Below are 19,025 nucleotides of genomic sequence, written 5' to 3'. Positions count from 1 at the left end.
GGAACACCGGGCGGGGGGGGGGGGCATCCATCTCCCGGCCGGGGCGGGAGCGGGGGCCGGGGCTGCCGCCGCTCGGGGTCCGTCCGTCCCGCCGGGGCCGGGGGCCGGGCCGGGGCCGCGGCCGGTGCGCGGTGGGTGTGTTTGCAGGAACCGGGAGGGAGGGAGGGGACGGGGGGAGTTAAAGAAACAGCATAGTTAATATTTCCACATCAGGAAGTTACTGTAATAGCCCAGGGGGCAAAAGACTTAACTTAATCTCCTAAATAGTGAGGAACCCATGGCGTCTCTGTTATAGGTTGGAGCTCCCACGTGGTTTTAACTCCTGTATAAAAGTTTCAGTAGAAAGTGCCACAATGTCGTGATTTTGCAGGGGGGGAAAATTAGCAGGAGGAGATCAGAGGAAGATAAGCGAGGAGAGAGCCGCTTCCCCGAGACCTTCCACTGCGGATCCGAGAAGGAACATCAGACGCGTTAAAAAAAAAAAAAAAAACAACCAAACCAACAACAACAAAAAACCCAAACCCAAACCAAACAAACAACAAAACAAAACACAGCGTTCAAGCCAGCACAAGGCGAGCGAAAGATCAAAAAGACGCGGGGGGAGAGAGAGAGAGGAGAGAGAGGGAGGCAGATTAACTGGAGCAGCAGCAGCGGCAGCAGCAACAACAACAAAAATCACACTTAAAATAATAATAACAATAATAATAATAAAACCCAAACCACCAACAAGAGAGATATTGTTTAAAAAGAGCGAGCGAGGGAGCGAGCTGAAGAGCTGGTCTGACCGAGTGGATCTGTGCAGCTTCTCCTGGGATCGCCGGGATCGAGCCGCGGCCCCGCTCCGCGGCCGCGCAGCGCACGGTGCCCTGCCGGCGGGCGGGGGTCGCGCCGGGCGCCGCCGTCGCATCCGCGCCGGACTCCGGACCCTCCGCGCCGCTTCGAAAATAAAAGCATCTCGCTAATCATAAGCGGGGCGGTGGGGGGCGAAGACTCGCAACTGTGGAGCTGCCAGCCACGTACCCCCTCCCCGCCGCCCCCGGCCCCCTCCCCAGCTATGCTCCGGGTCAACTTTGATGGCACGTTGAGAAGCAGCGGGCGCTGACGGGGGACAACCGAGCGGCGCGGAGCCGACCTGCTCAGAGACCTGCACCCACGGCCTGTGGATTGTTGTCTTGCGGGGGCGGAGTGGGCGGGGGGGTACAAGTGGCATTTCTCCCCCCCCCCTCCTTCCAGGCTATAAATTGGATTGTATATAAATCTGCTTCGTTTATCTCCCTGACCCCCCTCAATGACGCTGGACTAAAGAGCTCCTCTCCGCGGCCCGCCCGGACCTGCCGAAGCGAGCGATGGACCAGGAGCGGCTGCGCCCGGGGATGCCCCTCTGAAGCGGCGCGGGGCACCGGGGCAGCGCGGCGCCGCCTCCCCCCTGCTCCCCGGCTCCCCTCGCACCTCCGGCTCGCTTCCCGCTCCCCCTCCCTCCTCCCCGGGCTCCGCAGCCACCCCCTCACCTGCTGCCGTCCCCCTCCCCCGTGGAGCCGGGCTCTCCGTGCACGCCAAGCCTGCTGCCCCCCCCACCCCCCCCTCCAACTTCGCCCTCGGTGCCTGCGTGTGCAGCCTCCCCCCTCCGCCTCCCCGGCGGCACACGCCGCTTCCCCGGGCGCCCCCTCCCTCCGCCGCGGCTCCCCCCCTGCGCGGAGCGGTTGCGGCCCCCCAGCTTGGCTGCCACCGCCCCCTCCGCGCCGCGGAGCGCACGGAGCGGCGCTGCCTGCAGACGGGCTCCCTGCGGCGCTTCGGGGCGGCCCCCAGCTCGGCCCCCCGCTCCTCCGCCATGGACGGGGCGGCTCGCCGGGGGGTGCTGGCCGCGCTGCTGGCCTGCGGGCTGCTCCTGCTGGGCGCCGCGGCCACCCCGACCCCGCCGGCCCCCGCCGGCAGCGCCCCGCAGGACACATGCACCTCCTGCGGCTTCCGGCGGCCCGAGGAGCCGGGCAAGGTGGACGGGGATTTCCTGGAGGCGGTGAAGAGGCACATCCTGAGCCGGCTGCAGATGCGGGACCGGCCCAACATCACGCACGCCGTGCCCAAGGCGGCCATGGTCACGGCGCTGCGCAAGCTGCACGCCGGCAAGGTGCGGGAGGACGGCCGCGTGGAGATCCCCAGCCTGGACGGGCAGGCGAGCGCCGGGCCCCCGGCCCACGACCCCGTCTCCGAGATCATCAGCTTCGCCGAGACAGGTGGGCGCCGCCCGGCCCCGCGCCCCCGCCGCCCGCGCCCTCTCCCCTGCCCGGGCTGCCTCAGCCCCCGGCCCCGCCGCTCTGCCCGCCTCACCCCCGGCGGTCCCCCTGCCCGACCCCGGCAGTCCCCCCGCTCGCCCTGCCTGCCCTCCTGCGCGCCTTCGCCGTCCCCCCGCCTGACCCCGGCCCGCTCCCCTGCCCGGCCCCGCTGCCGGTCCCCTGCCCGCTGCGGGCACCTGGCTGCCGGGGCACCCGCCGCACCCGCGCCCCCTCACCCCGAGCGCCCGGCCCTGGCCCTGCCCGCGCCTCCCCGTCCCCTCGGCGTGTGCGCCCCGGGGCCGGGGGCTCTCCCCGGGCTGCGCCCTGCGGCTCCCTGCGGAGCCCCGCCGTGCCCCGGCTTCCCTCGGGCCCTCCTGCCCTTCCAGCTGCACCGCGGCTCGCCTCCCTCCCTGGCGTCCCACCGGCCTCCTCCACCTGTCCCACTCCATCCCTCGCATCCCTCGCATCCCTCGCCTCTGCTGCCTGCCCTGCACGTTCATCTGGCTGGCTGCGTGTGGCTGTCTGTTGAGGCTTGCATTTGCCCGTCCTCCCTTTCCATTCATTTCCCATTTATTTAGCTTTCGTTCGGAGTGTTGGGCTTGTCTGTTTGTCCACTGCATGCAGCCTCCTCCCGAGTGTGTCTGTCTCCTCTCTGTCCGTCAGTCCACTTACTAGCTGTGCCATCCATCCCCACCGTACCAGCCATCTCAGTTCTGTCCAGCCATTGCAGTTATGTGTCGCTGAATCCCTTCAGCGTAGCTTTCCAGCAGTTTATCCAGGCAACCACTGTGCCTGTGAACTTTGCACATCTGGCTGTAACACCATCACTCTGCAAATTAGCTCTCTCCCGTCTATCTGCCCATCTCTCCTTTCCTTCATTGCTCTGTCACTCAGTTCATTTTCCCCTCTCTCTATCTTCCTGTGGCATCTATACATAATTTGTCCACAAAATAAATCTTTTTCTATCCTGTATACTGCCCACTCATCTTCTTTATCTACCCTCCCACTTACCAAAGGCATATACATTTACAGTATCTATGGGATCTGTTGCATTATACATACGCTTGTTACATTCACATACAAAATTTATGGGCGCACACAATCTCACACAACACGAGCGATGTGGATCGGTGTAGCAGCACCGTACTGTTCTTTTTCTGTCACTGTCACCACAGTTTATAAAGAAGTTGCGTATTTACTAACACGCGAAAGGCTTTCCTAGCGTACATTTTTGGGTTTATTATTTTTTAATAGGCTGTTGTTGGGAGATCTGGGGTGGGCTTGTGCTCCCATTTGGTATTCAATCAATCGCTGGCTTTTGTTAACACTTCCAAAATCGACTTTATGTAAAACGTAGGCAAACACAGTGAAAATTTTTGTCACTGAAATATTACAAGGTACTGAATGGGCCCTGGAGGCACATTTGAAAGGCATCTAGGGTAACAAATGAAGACACCGACTACGCAAAAAATCCCATTCAGAGATTGCCAAAAATAATAAAGATTCTTAGGAAAAGAAAAGGAAGAGAAATCTACATTTGGCTCTGCACAGAAAGAAGTGAAACAGATAAGGGCAGATGAGAAACTGCCTTTCCAGCAATAATTTTAAATAACGATTGAGAGGCTTTGATTCGGGGACCAGGATTACAGTCTCCGCCATAAAGGCCAGCTTGCACATTTATCACCTACGCCAAATTTAGTTAGGACTTGTAGTGCAAAATTGCAGGAGGGCCACTGGTATTTCTGAAACATTCCGTGCAGCAGGCTTTTCTGTTTACAACTAAGGGGTTATGTCAGACATTTGGTGACATTTGGTTTGCCGTGACAATTTTGCTCCTTTAGTTCTGCTGTTATTGAAAATCGTATTGGGAACAGTCAGTAACAGCGTTACAGCGAAAGCGACCGGTTCCTTGCCTCGCCTTGGATGAGAGTTTATCGTTTTGGGAGGCAGGGGGGGAAGGCAGAGACCGAAACGATTAATGATAGCAGATATTCTACCGGGCTGAGTGGGGGTTAGCTCGATCTGTTGGATGAGCAGGCACATTACTGAAATATTTTCCCCTCTGTCTTGTGAATCCTCTCTCTCAAACCGTGATGAGAATACATGAAAAATTGAAACAATATCCCTGGTTTGGCATTGGCGTTGCAGTGGTTATTGAAAGGGCTCTCCCCGTGAGAACTGGCAGGTAGCTGAAAGTTACAACTATTCTTAAACGGACGAGCTAGCAGAGTTCTAGTGCCAGTCTTTTCAAGGTGCTGCTATGGCGTCTTTAAAGCTGGCTGGCCGGCAAGAAAACCGTATTCTGGAGAGCTCTGATGGGTGACTGTGGATCTGAGACCTCTGACTACGGCCCGATGGTGAAGGTTGCTGTGGGAAGTCCCTTTTTAATTCACTTTGATTGCAAACTGGGGATATCTGATTCAGTGCGTGCCTTCTGGCCGGCACAGCCCCGTCGCCGCTCCCTCGATCTGCTGTGCTCTAGTGTTGTCCCTGAATCCAGAATGGCACACAAGCTAACGTTTCCTTTTTGACTTAATCTTGCTGATCTCTCCTTATCTTGCAGACGATCTGGCCTCATCTAGAGTCCGCCTCTATTTCTTCATCTCGAATGAAGGGAACCAGAACTTGTTTGTCGTTCAAGCCAGCCTGTGGCTTTACTTGAAGCTGCTTCCATATGTCTTAGAGAAAGGCAGCAGGCGAAAAGTAAGAGTCAAAGTCTATTTCCAAGACCCGGACACTAGCAACAAGTGGAATGTGGTTGAAAAGAAAGTTGATCTCAAAAGAAGTGGTTGGCACACTTTTCCCATGACAGAGGCGATCCAGGCTCTGTTTGAGAGAGGAGAAAGGAGACTGAACTTGGATGTTCAATGTGAGGGCTGTGAAGAGTATTCAGTGCTGCCAATTTATGTGGACCCCGGGGAGGAATCCCACCGGCCTTTTTTAGTGGTGCAAGCCCGCCTCGCCGATAACAAACACAGGATCCGGAAAAGAGGCCTGGAGTGCGATGGCAGGACCAATCTATGTTGCAGGCAACAGTTTTACATTGACTTTAGACTCATTGGGTGGAATGACTGGATCATAGCACCATCAGGTTACTATGGGAATTACTGTGAAGGGAGCTGCCCGGCCTACTTGGCCGGCGTCCCGGGGTCGGCTTCCTCCTTTCACACCGCCGTCGTGAATCAGTACCGAATGCGGGGGCTGAACCCGGGCACCGTGAACTCCTGTTGCATTCCAACCAAACTTAGCACAATGTCAATGCTGTACTTTGATGATGAATACAACATTGTGAAAAGGGACGTTCCCAATATGATTGTGGAAGAATGCGGTTGTGCTTGATTTAAGGTGTGTTTTTTTTGGGGGGGAGAGAGAGAGAGAGGACGAGAGAGAGAGAGAGAGAGAGAAACATTACCGTACGAGATGGTGTTGGAGGAAGTTTCACTGTGTATCCAGGCATCAGTGTTGGAAAGTCACTGTGGAAAAGTTTGACAAAAAAAAGAAAAAAAAAAAAAAGAAAAAAAAATAATTTCACTTTGGTGTCAGGACAGTGGCAGTTTGTGGATCTTGGACACTTATATATTACTACCACTTATAAGTTAATGCTATGAAATATCTTAGACACACACACACACACACACAGACACACGAAACGTGGGCACGCACACAAACACGCGCTCAGACGCACACACACAGACACACACACACACAGACACGAGGCAGCTCGCAAAAGGGACATGAGCACAGAAAGTCAGTGACCAGTGACGACGGACCTAAATGCCTGCCAGTACGAGTGAACGGCTGAGCAGCTGTTTCCCCGCCTGCCGGCGAAGCCAGACCGAAATGAGCTCCCTTTGCTCAGGCAAAAGCACAGACTGCGAGAACACGACATATTCTTGCACACAGGTGTCGAAATGACCAAATTTAGAAAATAAAATAAAAAAAAATAAAAAAAAAGAAGAAAGAAAAAGTCGACTGTCACCTCTTAGGTCTAATAGAAAGCTGCAGGACACCTGCCTTGGGAGGTGATCACTTCCTCTTAACTTAAATTTATCTAAATGTAAACATCACGGATACCCACATCTTCCTACAGCACTTCCAGTAAGGAACCTCGTGGTACCATCAGGGAGAGAGAGAAAAGGGGACAGACGCATAAGCAACTGCTGTATTTCTAACACCCGACTATTGCAAAGTCACAAGCTGGGCTGGTGTGACCCAATGCTTTAACTGCCCACTAGCAACCCCTGGATGGCTACACACGCCGTGTCTTGGGAAAGGGGATCCGACACTGTATCTGGACTGTGTTGACCGTTGGCATCTCTCACTGTTCGAAGAACAAAAAGTCGAAGTTGCAATCTGTGTTCTTCAACGGGGGACTCGGCAAGGACGCGTCACGTAGAGGATGAGCAAACAAGCAACTGCCACCACGGCTAAACCAATGAACCCTAAAGAGGAGTGACAGTAACAGAGTGGAGACATTCTGAAAAATGCAGTGCATTTAATAACAGGCGAGGAACATTTTAACAAGTCTTGGAAAGGAGGAGAGAGGAGAGTGCTTTCAATTTCCTTACCAGGAGGTGTCAAGGATGGCCATAAAGATCAGAAAATAATGATACAGCATAGCACTTGCAAACTGCTTGAATGCACGTATAATAGCACTTGCAAATTTCAATGCCTTGAAAAGTGGTACTTGATAGTGCACTTATCTTTGCTCACTATCTAGGTAAACAGGTGCCGCATGAGCTATGCAATTTAAAGTGTTGACCCATACTAGACAAAACTGGACTTATGATATGACTTTTTTATATTTTTTTATACTTGAAATTAAATCTTTTGCTTCTTTTTTAAAGCGAATGATTGCTTTTAATGTTTGCACTGATTTAGTTGCATGATTAGTCAAAAAACTGCCATTTGAAAAAAAATGTTATTTTTATAGCAGCAAAAAATGAATACAGTTAAATGTATTATACATAAATTTTGGAACCAAAGAGGCCAACATATTAGTTATAATTTTTATGAGATGGCAAAGCCATCATATATCATGTAGTCATACTGAGCAATCCCTCACGAGGCCTACCAATTGTTTCAGGGTACAAAATGGATTCTGTTTGTTCTATTCAGTGTCTTTTCTATACCATACGCACATGGAATGTAGAGTGAAAAAAAATGACTATTGTAGAATACTTTACAATATGTGCATCCTTTAAATCCAATTTTTATGTTTATTTAATAAAGTTTCTTTTAGGTTCTGTTCCATAATAATTTAAACCAAACAATTTTCACTTAGATTTGCTGTTGAAGTATTTTACATTTGTGTACAGTTTAAATAAATAAAAAAGATTGAAAACTGGATGTGCTTTTTTCTTTTTTCTTCTTTTTTTTTTTTTTTTTTCAGTGTGTAACATCTGGAGAAACTTGCTTACTTTCAGGACTGAATGGGGCTGCAGACAGTGAACTGTCGCATTAGACTGTAGTCGTATTAGTCATTGCAGAAAGTCTTGTCTGAGAGCTCAGCTGCGATCCTAAAAATGTTACACTCTAGTTTTATTGCCGTCTATACATGGAAGCATCTGCTTCTTTCTATCTGCATCAGTGCGAGGTCTCTGGGCGCAGGAGCGCGCTGTTCCGCATACCTGTAGGTCATTTACAGCGAGTTCCTGGTTCACCTGCCGTGTAGGAATGTAACTTCTTGTCTAGGTCACTCCCTGATTGGTTGCAAGAGGTAAAAAAAATATTGTGGAAAGCACTTCCAGGAAAAAGAGGTCAATACTAAGTCTGGGGAACCTTTTTTTTCACCAAGGCGAGAGGTTTTTGAGTGAAATACATCCCCTGTACTGACAGCCCCCCCAGATGTTGACAAATGCTCATAGAAATTCTTGTCAGCTGCACATATATCCAGATATTGATTTCATTGATCATCACAGATAAATTCTTCCTCCCAGAGACCTGAGCAAATGCCATCTGAAGCTGACAGAAGGACCTCTGTTGACTTGGCAAACGTTAGATCTGACCCTGAGACCTGGAAAGTGTTGAAGAAGCAAGTTCATGCAACTCGTGATGGGTTCTAGTTACAATGCACGTTCGAGTGTAGCTCTGCCCGCTACTCCCCAAAGCCAGGCACTGGTGTTAAACAGCTTTGTTTTGGGAGACCTCTTGGAGCACTTTGCTGTGGCTCTGTCAACAGCCTGCCTGTGCAGCACTTTGTCCCCCAGATCAAATTTTTTGAACATTTCATAGCTTTCTCACCACCTTAAACACCACCTTTATTGTCAACACCACCACTCGCTGTTCTTGCTCCATCTCTTAGCAGCTTTCTCCCCTGTTGTTGTTCACTGGGTCAACTGTGCTACTGCCGAGTTCAATAAATTCCCCTTGAATTCAGTGACAAATACACATCCCTTCAGTCTGAAGGCACATTTGACCTCATATGACACCATCATTACGCGTAAGACCGGGCTGCACTTTAAAAAACAGGGTGTATTAAGAAGTCTTGCCCATTGAAATGCAAGGCCCTGGAGGCTGGATCTGTTTAGGTTTCGTTCTTAATTGCGAGTGTTTGGTTTCTGGGGTTGAAGTCAAGCCCTGTGTCTGACTGTGGGACTCCTGTGCTCTCCCAGGAGAAGAACAGGGCGTCTTGGCGTGGGATTTGGACCTGCAGCCCTGGGGAGCAGGGAGCTGCCGGCAGCCAGGGTGCCACGAGCTTGGGCTGGCCACGAGCAGGGGGCAGGAATGGGCTGTGCGCTGCATCCCACCGCAAACCCAGGGTCCTGAACTTTTTCGCAGAGGCCAGCAAAGAACAACCCTTTGCTTAGTAAAAAGCTTTCACAGCTCGATTGTCCTGCCTTCCCTGCTCCCCCTTTTACAGCTATGACATTCATGGGGCAGAAACAGATACACAAACCAGAGCATGAATCAGTATGATGTGAGGAGCATCAGCCAGCAGTGGGAAGAGCTGGATTGTAGTCCAGGTTCCCAGGTCCTTTTATTTTGTGTGAAACAGTCTCTGGAAATTGATCCGAGCAGAACATGCTTTGAGTTTTCTGCAGCGTGGAGTCACTCACTGCTCTGGGAGTGCTGCAGATAGTGAGGTATTCCTGAGTCCTGGTGCCAATAGCAACCTGTCACACAGATTTCCAAGGCTAAAATGAAATGAAATTTAAAAGGTCTTTAATTTTCTGGGATCAATCTGGAACAGTTCGGGCTTGATTTTTCAGAGGTGTGACAAAGGCTACTGCTCTCGCCAGGTTTTTGCAGGGGGCTGCAGGAATACCACTTTTTGCAGCTTCCACCTCCTGCATTTTTGAAAGCAGGCAAAATGAAAAATGAGACTTCCAAGCTTGATGGCTGCTTTTTGAAAATGTTGGGGTTTATTTTCCCATCTGTCATTCCCATCCTTGTAGAACTGAGCATCCAGTTTCATTGCCTTATGCCAGGTTAGGTACTGTATCTCAAGAAACAGCTGGGAGAGGTTCATAGCACCCCCCACCCCAAGGTGTGTCTCTCTTGTTGCTGATAGGCTTTGAATTTGGTCCTTTAAATGCTAAATCAGTGTCTGCTATCATGCAGTAGAATCAATCTCTGTGGCTGGAAAATGTTCATCCTTTGAAATATTCTAACACAGGCAAAACCCCGGTCCTAGTGCCTGGACCTCCCACTACTGTTAACGAGGATGGTGTGAACAGGGTGACTGTCACGATGTGGTGCAACAGAGCTCTTGGTGGATTAACTCTGCATACATCACGTATTTCCACACATAATAGACACCTGCTCCAAAATTGCCAGCTCTCACCTTCTTTGCTTTGTTAATTGTGAGAGGTGAAGTCAGCAGCTGAAATTAATTGCTGCACTCCCCCTGCCATGGCAGAAGGGCGGAAATCCCTCCCTGAATGAATCCTTCTTAAGAATAATTTTTGTTTGGGGTGGCTTCTACTGTGAAGAGTTGAAAAACATTTTGCAAAATGGATCAGAAATACAAATTTTTGTCTAAGAAGAGAGTCTGTTTCTGTTAATACTGGTGTTGGTATACAGTAGTTTTCCTAAAGTTGGCAGATATAATTCAGGCTAGCACCAATGTGTCTGAAGACACATCTGAATCTGGATTTCTTGAAATCCTGACTGGGGCTGGGACTCACCCGACAGGTGAGTGCTCATTCTCACTATTGAAAAAATACACATTTTTCCTTCTTTAGAATCAGCAGCTAAAAGGTTTAGTAAAACCCACAGATGCTGAGTGACAGATCAGAACAAGAGGAGAAGACACCTAACCTGGTCACAAACACAAGGAGAATCTCCCTGCATACACTGGAATTTGGCCAGAAATCAGCAATCCGCATGGGTAGAAAATACCCCAGCAGCTTTCATTTGTTTGTCCAGACAATACCCTCGAACCAAAAGATGGATTTACCTGGCTGCTTGTAATGGTAGGGGCCAGTTTTATTTGGGTAACTTCATTGATTTCAGGGGAATTGTTTCTGATTTGTACTAAAATAAGTGGGAGCAGATTTAGGTTCTTTAATGTTCTTCCAGTTTAGCTCTTGGAATAACTTATATTTCATTATTATATGTTTATGTAATTAGTGCAATTATATCAAATTATATAATTGGTACAATTACTTGGACTCATGTAACCGCTGCATCTAGCATTCCATGCTGTAAAATCTTTTACTCTGGGAAAAAAAAAAAAAAAGTCAGTATTACATGGGAATCTTAATTTGTTTTTAAATTCCAGTATCAAATTTAGAGCCTGACCACATGCAAGGAACTTCTGGTTCACGTCAGTGGAGCCTCACCGAGCAGTCAGCTTGCAGCCCTCATCATAGATATTGGGTTTTTAATCTGATTTGGCCAATTCTATTCAACAGAGGCCCTCCTTGAATGTGTGCAGCTCTAATCAGTGCTTCTTGTACGAAGCAGAGATGTCAGGTTTTTCAACAAACGTCATATAACCTGAGAGATCTCTGAAGCTATCAGAGACCTGAGATACACATACAGCTTCCTTATACTTGATCAGATTTACCATCTTTGTGATCTGCCGCTGAGAATTTTAATCTGTTACTCTTATTAAATACATTGACTGCCTCTTTGTAGTCCTTGAAACTGTTTTGTGGTTTTTTTTTTCCCTGCTATAATTTGCTTTCAGGGTATGTTGCTACGAAAGCTTGGAAATAGAGGGGTCAGAAGAGTCTGTTGTGGGTAAAGTCGAAGTAAGCACGTCCAGCAAAACAGAAAAACAGGCAAGAAGAAAACCTGAGGGGTGTATTGCTTTCTCTAGGTCAGGCGTCACCATCAGGGAAGACCCTGGATGACAGCTGTGGCTGTTGGCCACCTGATGGACCTCTCCTAAGGCAAAGACTAGCCCTCCCAGGTGCTGAGCATTTCGAGCTCTTGCCTGGCCCAAATGCAATCATTGAATCCAGCTGCAAAGTGCGGAGACCCCAGGTGAGGCACATTGCTGCCTAATGACAGCTCTGCAGAGCCTGGCCGCTGCCGGCTGCTTCTCACTTTGGACTTGTTCTTGGAGAGGGTCCATCTCCCGGTGTGTCCTCCTGCAGACTGGCCTTTGAAATTGGGCCGGGAGAGGCAGCTGCAGCCCTAAAATGGCTGTGCTGTAGCAGGCTGCAGCTAGTGCTGCCTTCCTCCAGCTGGTAAGTGTGCTCAGTGCCTGTTATTTTTATCTTGAGCTTTTGCTTTGTTTTTGAGGATAATTGCACATTATTGCTGCAATATGTTATAATAAGTGCTATGAAGATGACTATTGTATCCAAGGGGAAAGAAGATGTGGCTGGGGAGCGAACTTAAACCTATGTGTCAGCAAAACAAACACGCTGTGTTTGGGCTGTGTCAGTCAAGTGGTACCAAAGTGGCATTTAGGCTTTGCCCAAGCGGAGGCTGCAGGGCTGATCTTGTCCCTCGTTGCTTTGTTGGATGGAGTGGCTTGTGCCTGTTCCCACAGAAGAGTTTGTCATGAGCTGTGGAAAAGCTGCAGTGGCCGTGCTTTCCTGCGGCTGGAGCTCAGCTCCTCGCTTGGGCGATGGGGGAGCCGGTCGTGGGCAGTGCAGCAGGAGTGAGGTAGGAGAGGTGGATGCTGGAGCAGAATCTGTTTGAGAATAAAGGTGTATAGATGCTACCAGCTCTGACTCCTGTGAGCTGGAGCAAACTGGGCTCTTGGACTTTTGGAGTACCCCCCTGCTCCATCTAATCTCCTACTCGCTATGTTCTCTGTAATCAGGTTTGGTTTCTTATGTCTTGGTTTTGGGCCAGGTTTTGGAACTGACCTACAGCTGTGGGACTCCAAGCTTAAATAAAATAATTCAAGACCCTGTAAATTAAGGCCTTGGGCTCTTGTGAAAGGAAACAAACAACTCTTATCTGTCTTAATGAGAGTCGTATATGTGTGTTTTGTATCCAATTGTATGAATTATCTTTAGCAGTGATACTTTGTAAGACCATGTAATTTATGAGGTGGTTATCTGTGACTCATAAGTATTTATTTATGTCTTATAGGCATTGTGTATGTTTGGCTTGATTGGGGTGGCATGTTTGCATGGGTGAGCGTGCGTTTTATGTGTAAACACACAGAGACAAGAAACGCAAGGCTTTCTCTGAGCAAATCAACTCCTGCCATATTAATGCTTCTGCAGTAAAATGTATTTAGGGGGATCCTGATGATAGATTGGAAGTAATACAGTGTAGCTACCCACTGTTTTGAGTGGATTTCTTGACTTCTGGGTACTTCATCCTAAGTATGTTGTCTTGCATCAAGTATGTGGTATGTCTGTACACTTGCAACGGCTGAAGGGAAGGCAGCCTGTTCTCAGATGTGGCTGGGCTCCAGCCAACCTTGTGTTCAAGCGAGTGCAGCAAACCGCTTCTGCTCAACCTGTGTTTTGAAATTGTTCAGAAGCTGGTTTGGTCTTTAGCACAGTTCGGAGCAACCTTGAGGCTGCCTTTAGGATAGCTGCCGGCATCCCCAGTGCTGCTGTGGAAGCTGAGAAAGAGCCAGAATACCCTGGGGCCCTGGCCAGGCGTTTTGCAGGGGCCGTGCTCCCGGTGCTGCCAGCTGCTGGGCGGCACCTGGGCAGGCTGGAGCCCACCTAAGTCTCTGTGCTGAGTGTTTCTTATTAATGATGTGATAGACACAGAGACTTAGGGTTTAAGCTGGCTCTGTTTATGTTAGCTGCACACCACAGCAGTCGAACCACTACATTAACAGTGTGTGACAATGAATCAAGCCCTGTATTTCATTTTATGGGTGGGTTTCCCTTACTTTGTTCTCATTTTTCCCCCTGCCCCTCCCCTTGACGATTGTAGATGTGAATCTTGAAGAATGTTGCTTCCAGACCATATTCCCTTGAACTGGGTTACTGCATCAAGCAGGGAAAGTAAAGCTATGTTTAAGTTTTACCCCAAATGAAAGCTTTTTCTGCTCTGTGTGCCACAAATAGACTTTTAATTATGGGACGTACGTGCTGTTAGTGAACCCCAGGATTTGATTCCATACTTTGTCTGTCAAGCGTGTGCACGTGCCAGCTCTTGCAGTAATCTTTTTCTTCACCATCACTAGTTGCAGTCCACCGTTACCAGATATAAGAACGAAAGGAATGGCAAACCAGTCCATGTGCAGTTGGCCACCAGTTTTGTGTCTGTGGCAGACATTCTTGTGATGATTTTGAACATTGCAACAATTCAGATGTGCTCTGTGACTTGCTGGGCTTAAAAATCTGTTGGTGTTAATGCAGGGCCAGATTCAGTTACTCACACCTGTGGAAAATGGATTCAAAATCCTACCAAATCGGAATTCCCCAGTCAATTACAGTCATAAACAGGCTGCAAGGCTGCGCAGAGCAAAGCCTGTAGTACTTTTGGTGCAATAGCAGGGCCTAGCCAAAGATGCTGCAACTCCATGAGCTTCCGTTCAGTTGCACCTATTGGTACCAGGTGCGTGTTGATCCCGTTGGCTTGCAGACAGACCCCTCGCTTTCGATCCACTGGTGGCTGGGCTCCCGCTGCTGTGCTCTGCGTAGCTCCGTAGCTGGTGATGGTAGCTATTGTTCTTTTCTGCAATATGTTCACGGCATCAGGCATTATGACTCATGTCATAATACCGTTGTGAGCCGTTTGTTTAATAATACGGCATCCGTATCGTGTCACTCTAGAAATGTTCTTAACTCTTTCTATTATTAACTTCTGTTTTGAAGTGTTTATGCTTGTAATTTAGCTTTTCACGTTCTCACTGGATGTAAGCTAGTGCAAGAGGAAAAGGTTCGTAAACACATCTGAGAGAATCTGACAATTTATTGGCTGGGCCTGGTCAGAAAAACAAGAAGTGTATTTGTTTAAGGCTTTTTTTTGTTTGTTTTTGTTAGTAATAGACAGTAATACAGGCTTCAACAACACCTAGAAAGGAAAATGCTGGTGCTACTTTTTTCTTCCCCCCAACCCCCCACTTCGGACTAGTCAGATTTAAATGTTAATGTTATCTTTTAATTTGACAAAGCAGGATGCTGAAACGAGGTAACTTGCCTTTTTCTTGTCAACCAATTTAGTAATTTGTTAGGGTGCTTTTTTCTTTCAGGCAGGGGTGTATCTACCTAGCTAGAGATATTTGAAGCCATTTTTGCATCCCTGGCACCATGCAGAAAATGAAGGACTTCCTTGGGTCTTCTGTCCTCTGGCAGGAGAGAGGAGCAGGATCCAGCAAATATTTGATTCCACAGATCTTCTGTGGAAGCTGTTGAAGGGAGTTGGAGAACATCTGAAAGGTTCTTTGTTGCTGTTGTTCTGTTGTTGTTTTAGTGGTTTGTATTCCTTCCCCCCCCCCCTTTCCGTCTGATCAGCTTAGCTTCTGGCAAAGTTTTTCTACAGTGACAACCCAGAGGTGCCTTTCTGGAAAACAGAAGAGTTCTGGAACATAAATGTAGCTCTCTTCTATTCTGCTGGGACGTCTGCAGTGACCCTTTATTGGGGCTCTGAGTAAATCTTGCCATAATTGATAGAAACAGCTTTAAAAGAAAAGCAAAACAGATCATGAAGAAAAGAAAGAGCTGATAAAGCTCCTAGCATCAAGAGTGTGCATGTTGAAACACTCTCTAATTATATATTTATCCAATCCAGTTAATACTACAGAGCTTGCAAAAAAAGCCCCATAATTAGGGGTTATGAAAATGTCTACATAGCAATAATATGGCACCTAAATATAGCATCTTTCCTCCTGAAGCACTTTACATCATTTGAGAACCATGGACTCAATTCACAGCTGGCATTCACAGGTGCAACCTTATTGATTCTGATGGAATAGTGCCATTTTTACCAGGGATGAATTTTGTCATAAATGGAAGTTTTATCTATCCTACGGGCTTGTAGGGCTGCCCATCACAATAGTATCTGCATATCTTTCATATCAAATTAGCTGGCAATAGCAAAACCTTTAGCAGACTTCATGGAGTCTCAGCCACATCTGCCTTCTCATGCTGCAGCAGTCTTTGCTCAGGCTAAATTTATTTGTATTGTATATTAGAGGACAGGGAGAGAAGAAAGGCTGATAGCAGCAAAGATGTATGAAGCTCTTTAGGTGGGTAAGGATGGCTGTGACCGTGGGTTTTGTATAATGTTTCTGCTGGAAGCAGATTTCACAGTTGTAGTTTCTGGATTGAATGTGTCAGGGCTTTGGGATTCGTGTTGCTCAGAGCATACCTGGAAGCTCAGACGTGTTCTTGAACATCTCTGGACCCAAATTATGTATTGGTCATGGTACCCATTGTCGCTGGGGTGAAAGAGTAGTGCCATGCAGAATTTTATAACTGAATTTAAGACTGCTTCATACACCTTGAAAAATTTTAAGTGAACTTTGTCCAAACTGGGATTTGGCCAAGTCACCAGGGCTAAGGCTAAACATTGGAAAGTACTGCTAGATTTCCCAGCATTGGAAGAGGCCCTGGAGATTTTGGTCTACCTTCTGCTTCAGGGTTTTCCTAGAAAGCTAAGGACAAACCTTCTAGCTACTTTGTACTGCCATTAACATGGGAAAGAGTGTTTCCTGAGGGTGAGTTCAGAGTTGTACTGGGAGCTCAAAAGGAAAGGGAAAAAGAGATGGTTTATACTTCAGCCATATTTGCCACTACCTGGAATAGCACAAGCAATTCTGGATGGCTCATCTCAAACACAGCAGGCTCTGGAATAGCTGGGAGGAAGATAAAAATGCTGAGCTGAATGGCTTCCATGTGAGGAACAATTAAGTTCCTCAGCCTGAAGAAGAGGTGTTGGAGGGGTAGGGGTGAATTCTGCAAGGCAGCAGTCAGAAGGTGGGCAGGGATTGCTTGTTCTGTGGCAGTAAGTCAATTAAGATCATTAAATGAACCAGAAGTCATGCTCAAAGCAAACAAAGGAGATGTGTCCACTACCAATTGCATAGAGAACAAGGAATTCGCTGCCAAAGGTGGCTGTGGAGGCTAAAAGTTTGTTAGGGTTCAAAGGATGACTGGGACAAGTTTGTGTAGAGAAATGCATGGAGGATTACTAAGTAGCTAGAAACCACGCTGGCTTAGGAAATACCTTGATCTGAAAATAGCCGGAGGCTAACAGAAATGTGAGGGAAATGGCATAAGTAGTTGCCTTGCTTCTACTGTTTTCTGGCTGGCTGATGGCTACAGGAGGCTGGATGTTGGGCTAGATGGACCGGTGCAGCCGTTTGCCTGCTCGTACTTGGTGTGACCACTCTGCTCCACACGTTGCTGCGGCAGGCGTGTGGCTGCTCCAGCGGTGCTGTCTGCTCCGCTTCTCCTCCGGTCCGGAATGGGGAACTTGGTCTCGTGTTGCCTGTGAAGCTCTGGGTTCAGATCCTCAGAGAAATGCATCTGGATGGTGTGTTGTGCTGGAATACCAGCTTAGTATGAATGGAAAGGAGAGACTGTGGAGTATGGAAAGTCAGCCCCGTTTCCTGTAATAACTGATTTTCCTTTGAGGCCTCTTCTCTGAAGCTTTACAAGACAGACCTTGCATAGCTCTGAAAGGATTGAGGAGCTGTAAAGTCTTATTGTGAAAGAGAATAAATTATATTGAGCAACTCCTACACAAACACATACAGGAGAAAAAAATTTCATCTCCTCCCATAATATCAGATTGTTGATATTCCCTGCATAGAACTGTAGGGAATAAACAAATGCATTCATTAACATTTACCCAGTAAGGTGAACTGAGGACAGAATATCAGTCCAGATATCCAGGCTTATCTCTGAATTTCCTGGATTTTATGGGTTTAAGTCTGACTCTGAACAGGTCTTAAGGGCATTTTCTTGGTGGATTAGAAGGGTCTGTGTTTGGACAGCCCCATCTATAGTACCTATGGGATTGTACAAAGCCCTAGTTTTACTATTTGTATCTGTTTTAAAATCCTGCTATTCATTTGCCGGAGTCAAACAGCTTTCAAACTGGAATTAGAGTTGGGTACATAGCATGAGGAGAGTACACATCTGGAAAGAGCTCGAAAGACTCAACCATTTTGCAGACAATGTTGGAAAACAAACAAAACCCTCTCTGAAAATGTGGTCTGCAGATGGGTCTTTATATTCTCTTCTCTGTTATTTTAACGGGAAAAAATCATCTTTAACGGAAAGGCATTCAGCACAATTACAACAGGAAAATGACTTGATGGGAGTAATTTTCCAGGATACCTTTCTGTTTGGGTCAGGGCACAACTATGCCAAGAGACTCATGGGGTGGCTGCAGCGTCAGAAATGCCATCACCTTCATCGGTGTCTTCTGCTGAAGCGGCACTGGAAGAGCTTGTGAATTTGCTGGGGGTATTTCTCCAGCAGCGGTTGCCGGTATGGGGCTCCGCTGCCGGCTTGCCCAATTTGCCACAGAAAGCGTCGCGTGGCTCGGGCGGCCAATCCCAGCTCCAAAGATGGTGTGCTTGTTGCAAGCTCGTGCCAAGCCATCTGTAAGATTTGTCAGATAAATGTGACTAGCGAAGTGGCACTCGTGAGCAGATGAAGGGAAATTCCCTAGGGGATTCTTTATTCGCTCGTCATTAGCAGGAGAGGCAGTGGGAAAATTCATTGTTTAGCTGTTCAAAACACTGGCGAACATTTTGTACCGAATAATCTTTAAGTGGTGGGGGTGTCGAATGTGTCTTGAGCAGCCTGGTCTGTGTGCTGGAGGCAGAGTATCATGTTGTGCATGTCGGGCTTACCTTGGTGAAGAAGGATAAGGATAACAGAGTTCTTTAGTTTTGTATTTTGCCTTGAAACCACCTTCCCTCCCTGGGGTAGCCTTATTCAAAGTGAGCTGAGGCATGGAGCAGCCTGGAGGTTCATTGCTGCCGTTCACCTGTGAGTATCCCTGATCTTAAATGGAAAATAAAATCTGCCCCCACTGTGAGAAAGTCCTTCCCGCTCGCTAAATTGAACCTGCTCAGCAGTTCTCCAGTGGCAGCTTCGTAGTGAGGACTAAATCTTGCTTGCTCTAGTCATGAGGCTGGCTTAGGTGTGATGACTTGCAAAGAAAACTTACTGAGCTCTGCCACTGATGTTTGGTGAGCTACAGTGGGCCCGCAGCCGATGCTGCTGAGAAACAGGTCACCGGTCTCACACGTTCTCTGTACAGCTCTTTTGGTGCAACTCACTTTGCTGCTCCAAAGGCAGCTTTTAGATTATTCACTTCCAAGGCTAAGCTCCCACAACTGCCTGCCCTGGGCAAGATGTTTTAGGCAAAGCCCTTGGTTCTTTGTTATTTTTGTAGTGGGACGGGGAGGTTTTACAG

The 19,025-nt window shown here is 48.2% G+C and overlaps 1 protein-coding gene across 1 annotated transcript; it reads left to right on the top strand.

Moving 5' to 3' along the window:
- The first annotated feature begins 212 nt into the window (after positions 1–212).
- INHBB (inhibin subunit beta B) lies at positions 213–7,617 on the top strand. Its single transcript, XM_037398827.1, has 2 exons — positions 213–2,231; positions 4,834–7,617. The coding sequence occupies exons 1-2, from the start codon at positions 1,829–1,831 to the stop codon at positions 5,607–5,609; spliced, it is 1,179 nt and encodes a 392-aa protein (XP_037254724.1). The 5' UTR covers positions 213–1,828; the 3' UTR covers positions 5,610–7,617.
- Positions 7,618–19,025: the final 11,408 nt, after the last annotated feature.

Source organism: Falco rusticolus, chromosome 8 (assembly GCF_015220075.1).
Source record: "Falco rusticolus isolate bFalRus1 chromosome 8, bFalRus1.pri, whole genome shotgun sequence".
NCBI classification, from domain to species: domain Eukaryota; kingdom Metazoa; phylum Chordata; class Aves; order Falconiformes; family Falconidae; genus Falco; species Falco rusticolus.
Note: the sequence above shows the minus strand (reverse complement) of the source record. Positions and strands in the feature narration are given on the sequence as shown.

Coding starts and splice junctions, on each gene's coding strand:
- INHBB (XM_037398827.1), top strand. CDS start 1,829: ATGGACGGGGCGGCTCGCCGGGGGGTGCTGGCCGCGCTGCTGGCCTGC. Junction 2,232..4,833: donor CATCAGCTTCGCCGAGACAG/GTGGGCGCCGCC, acceptor CTTATCTTGCAG/ACGATCTGGCCTCATCTAGA.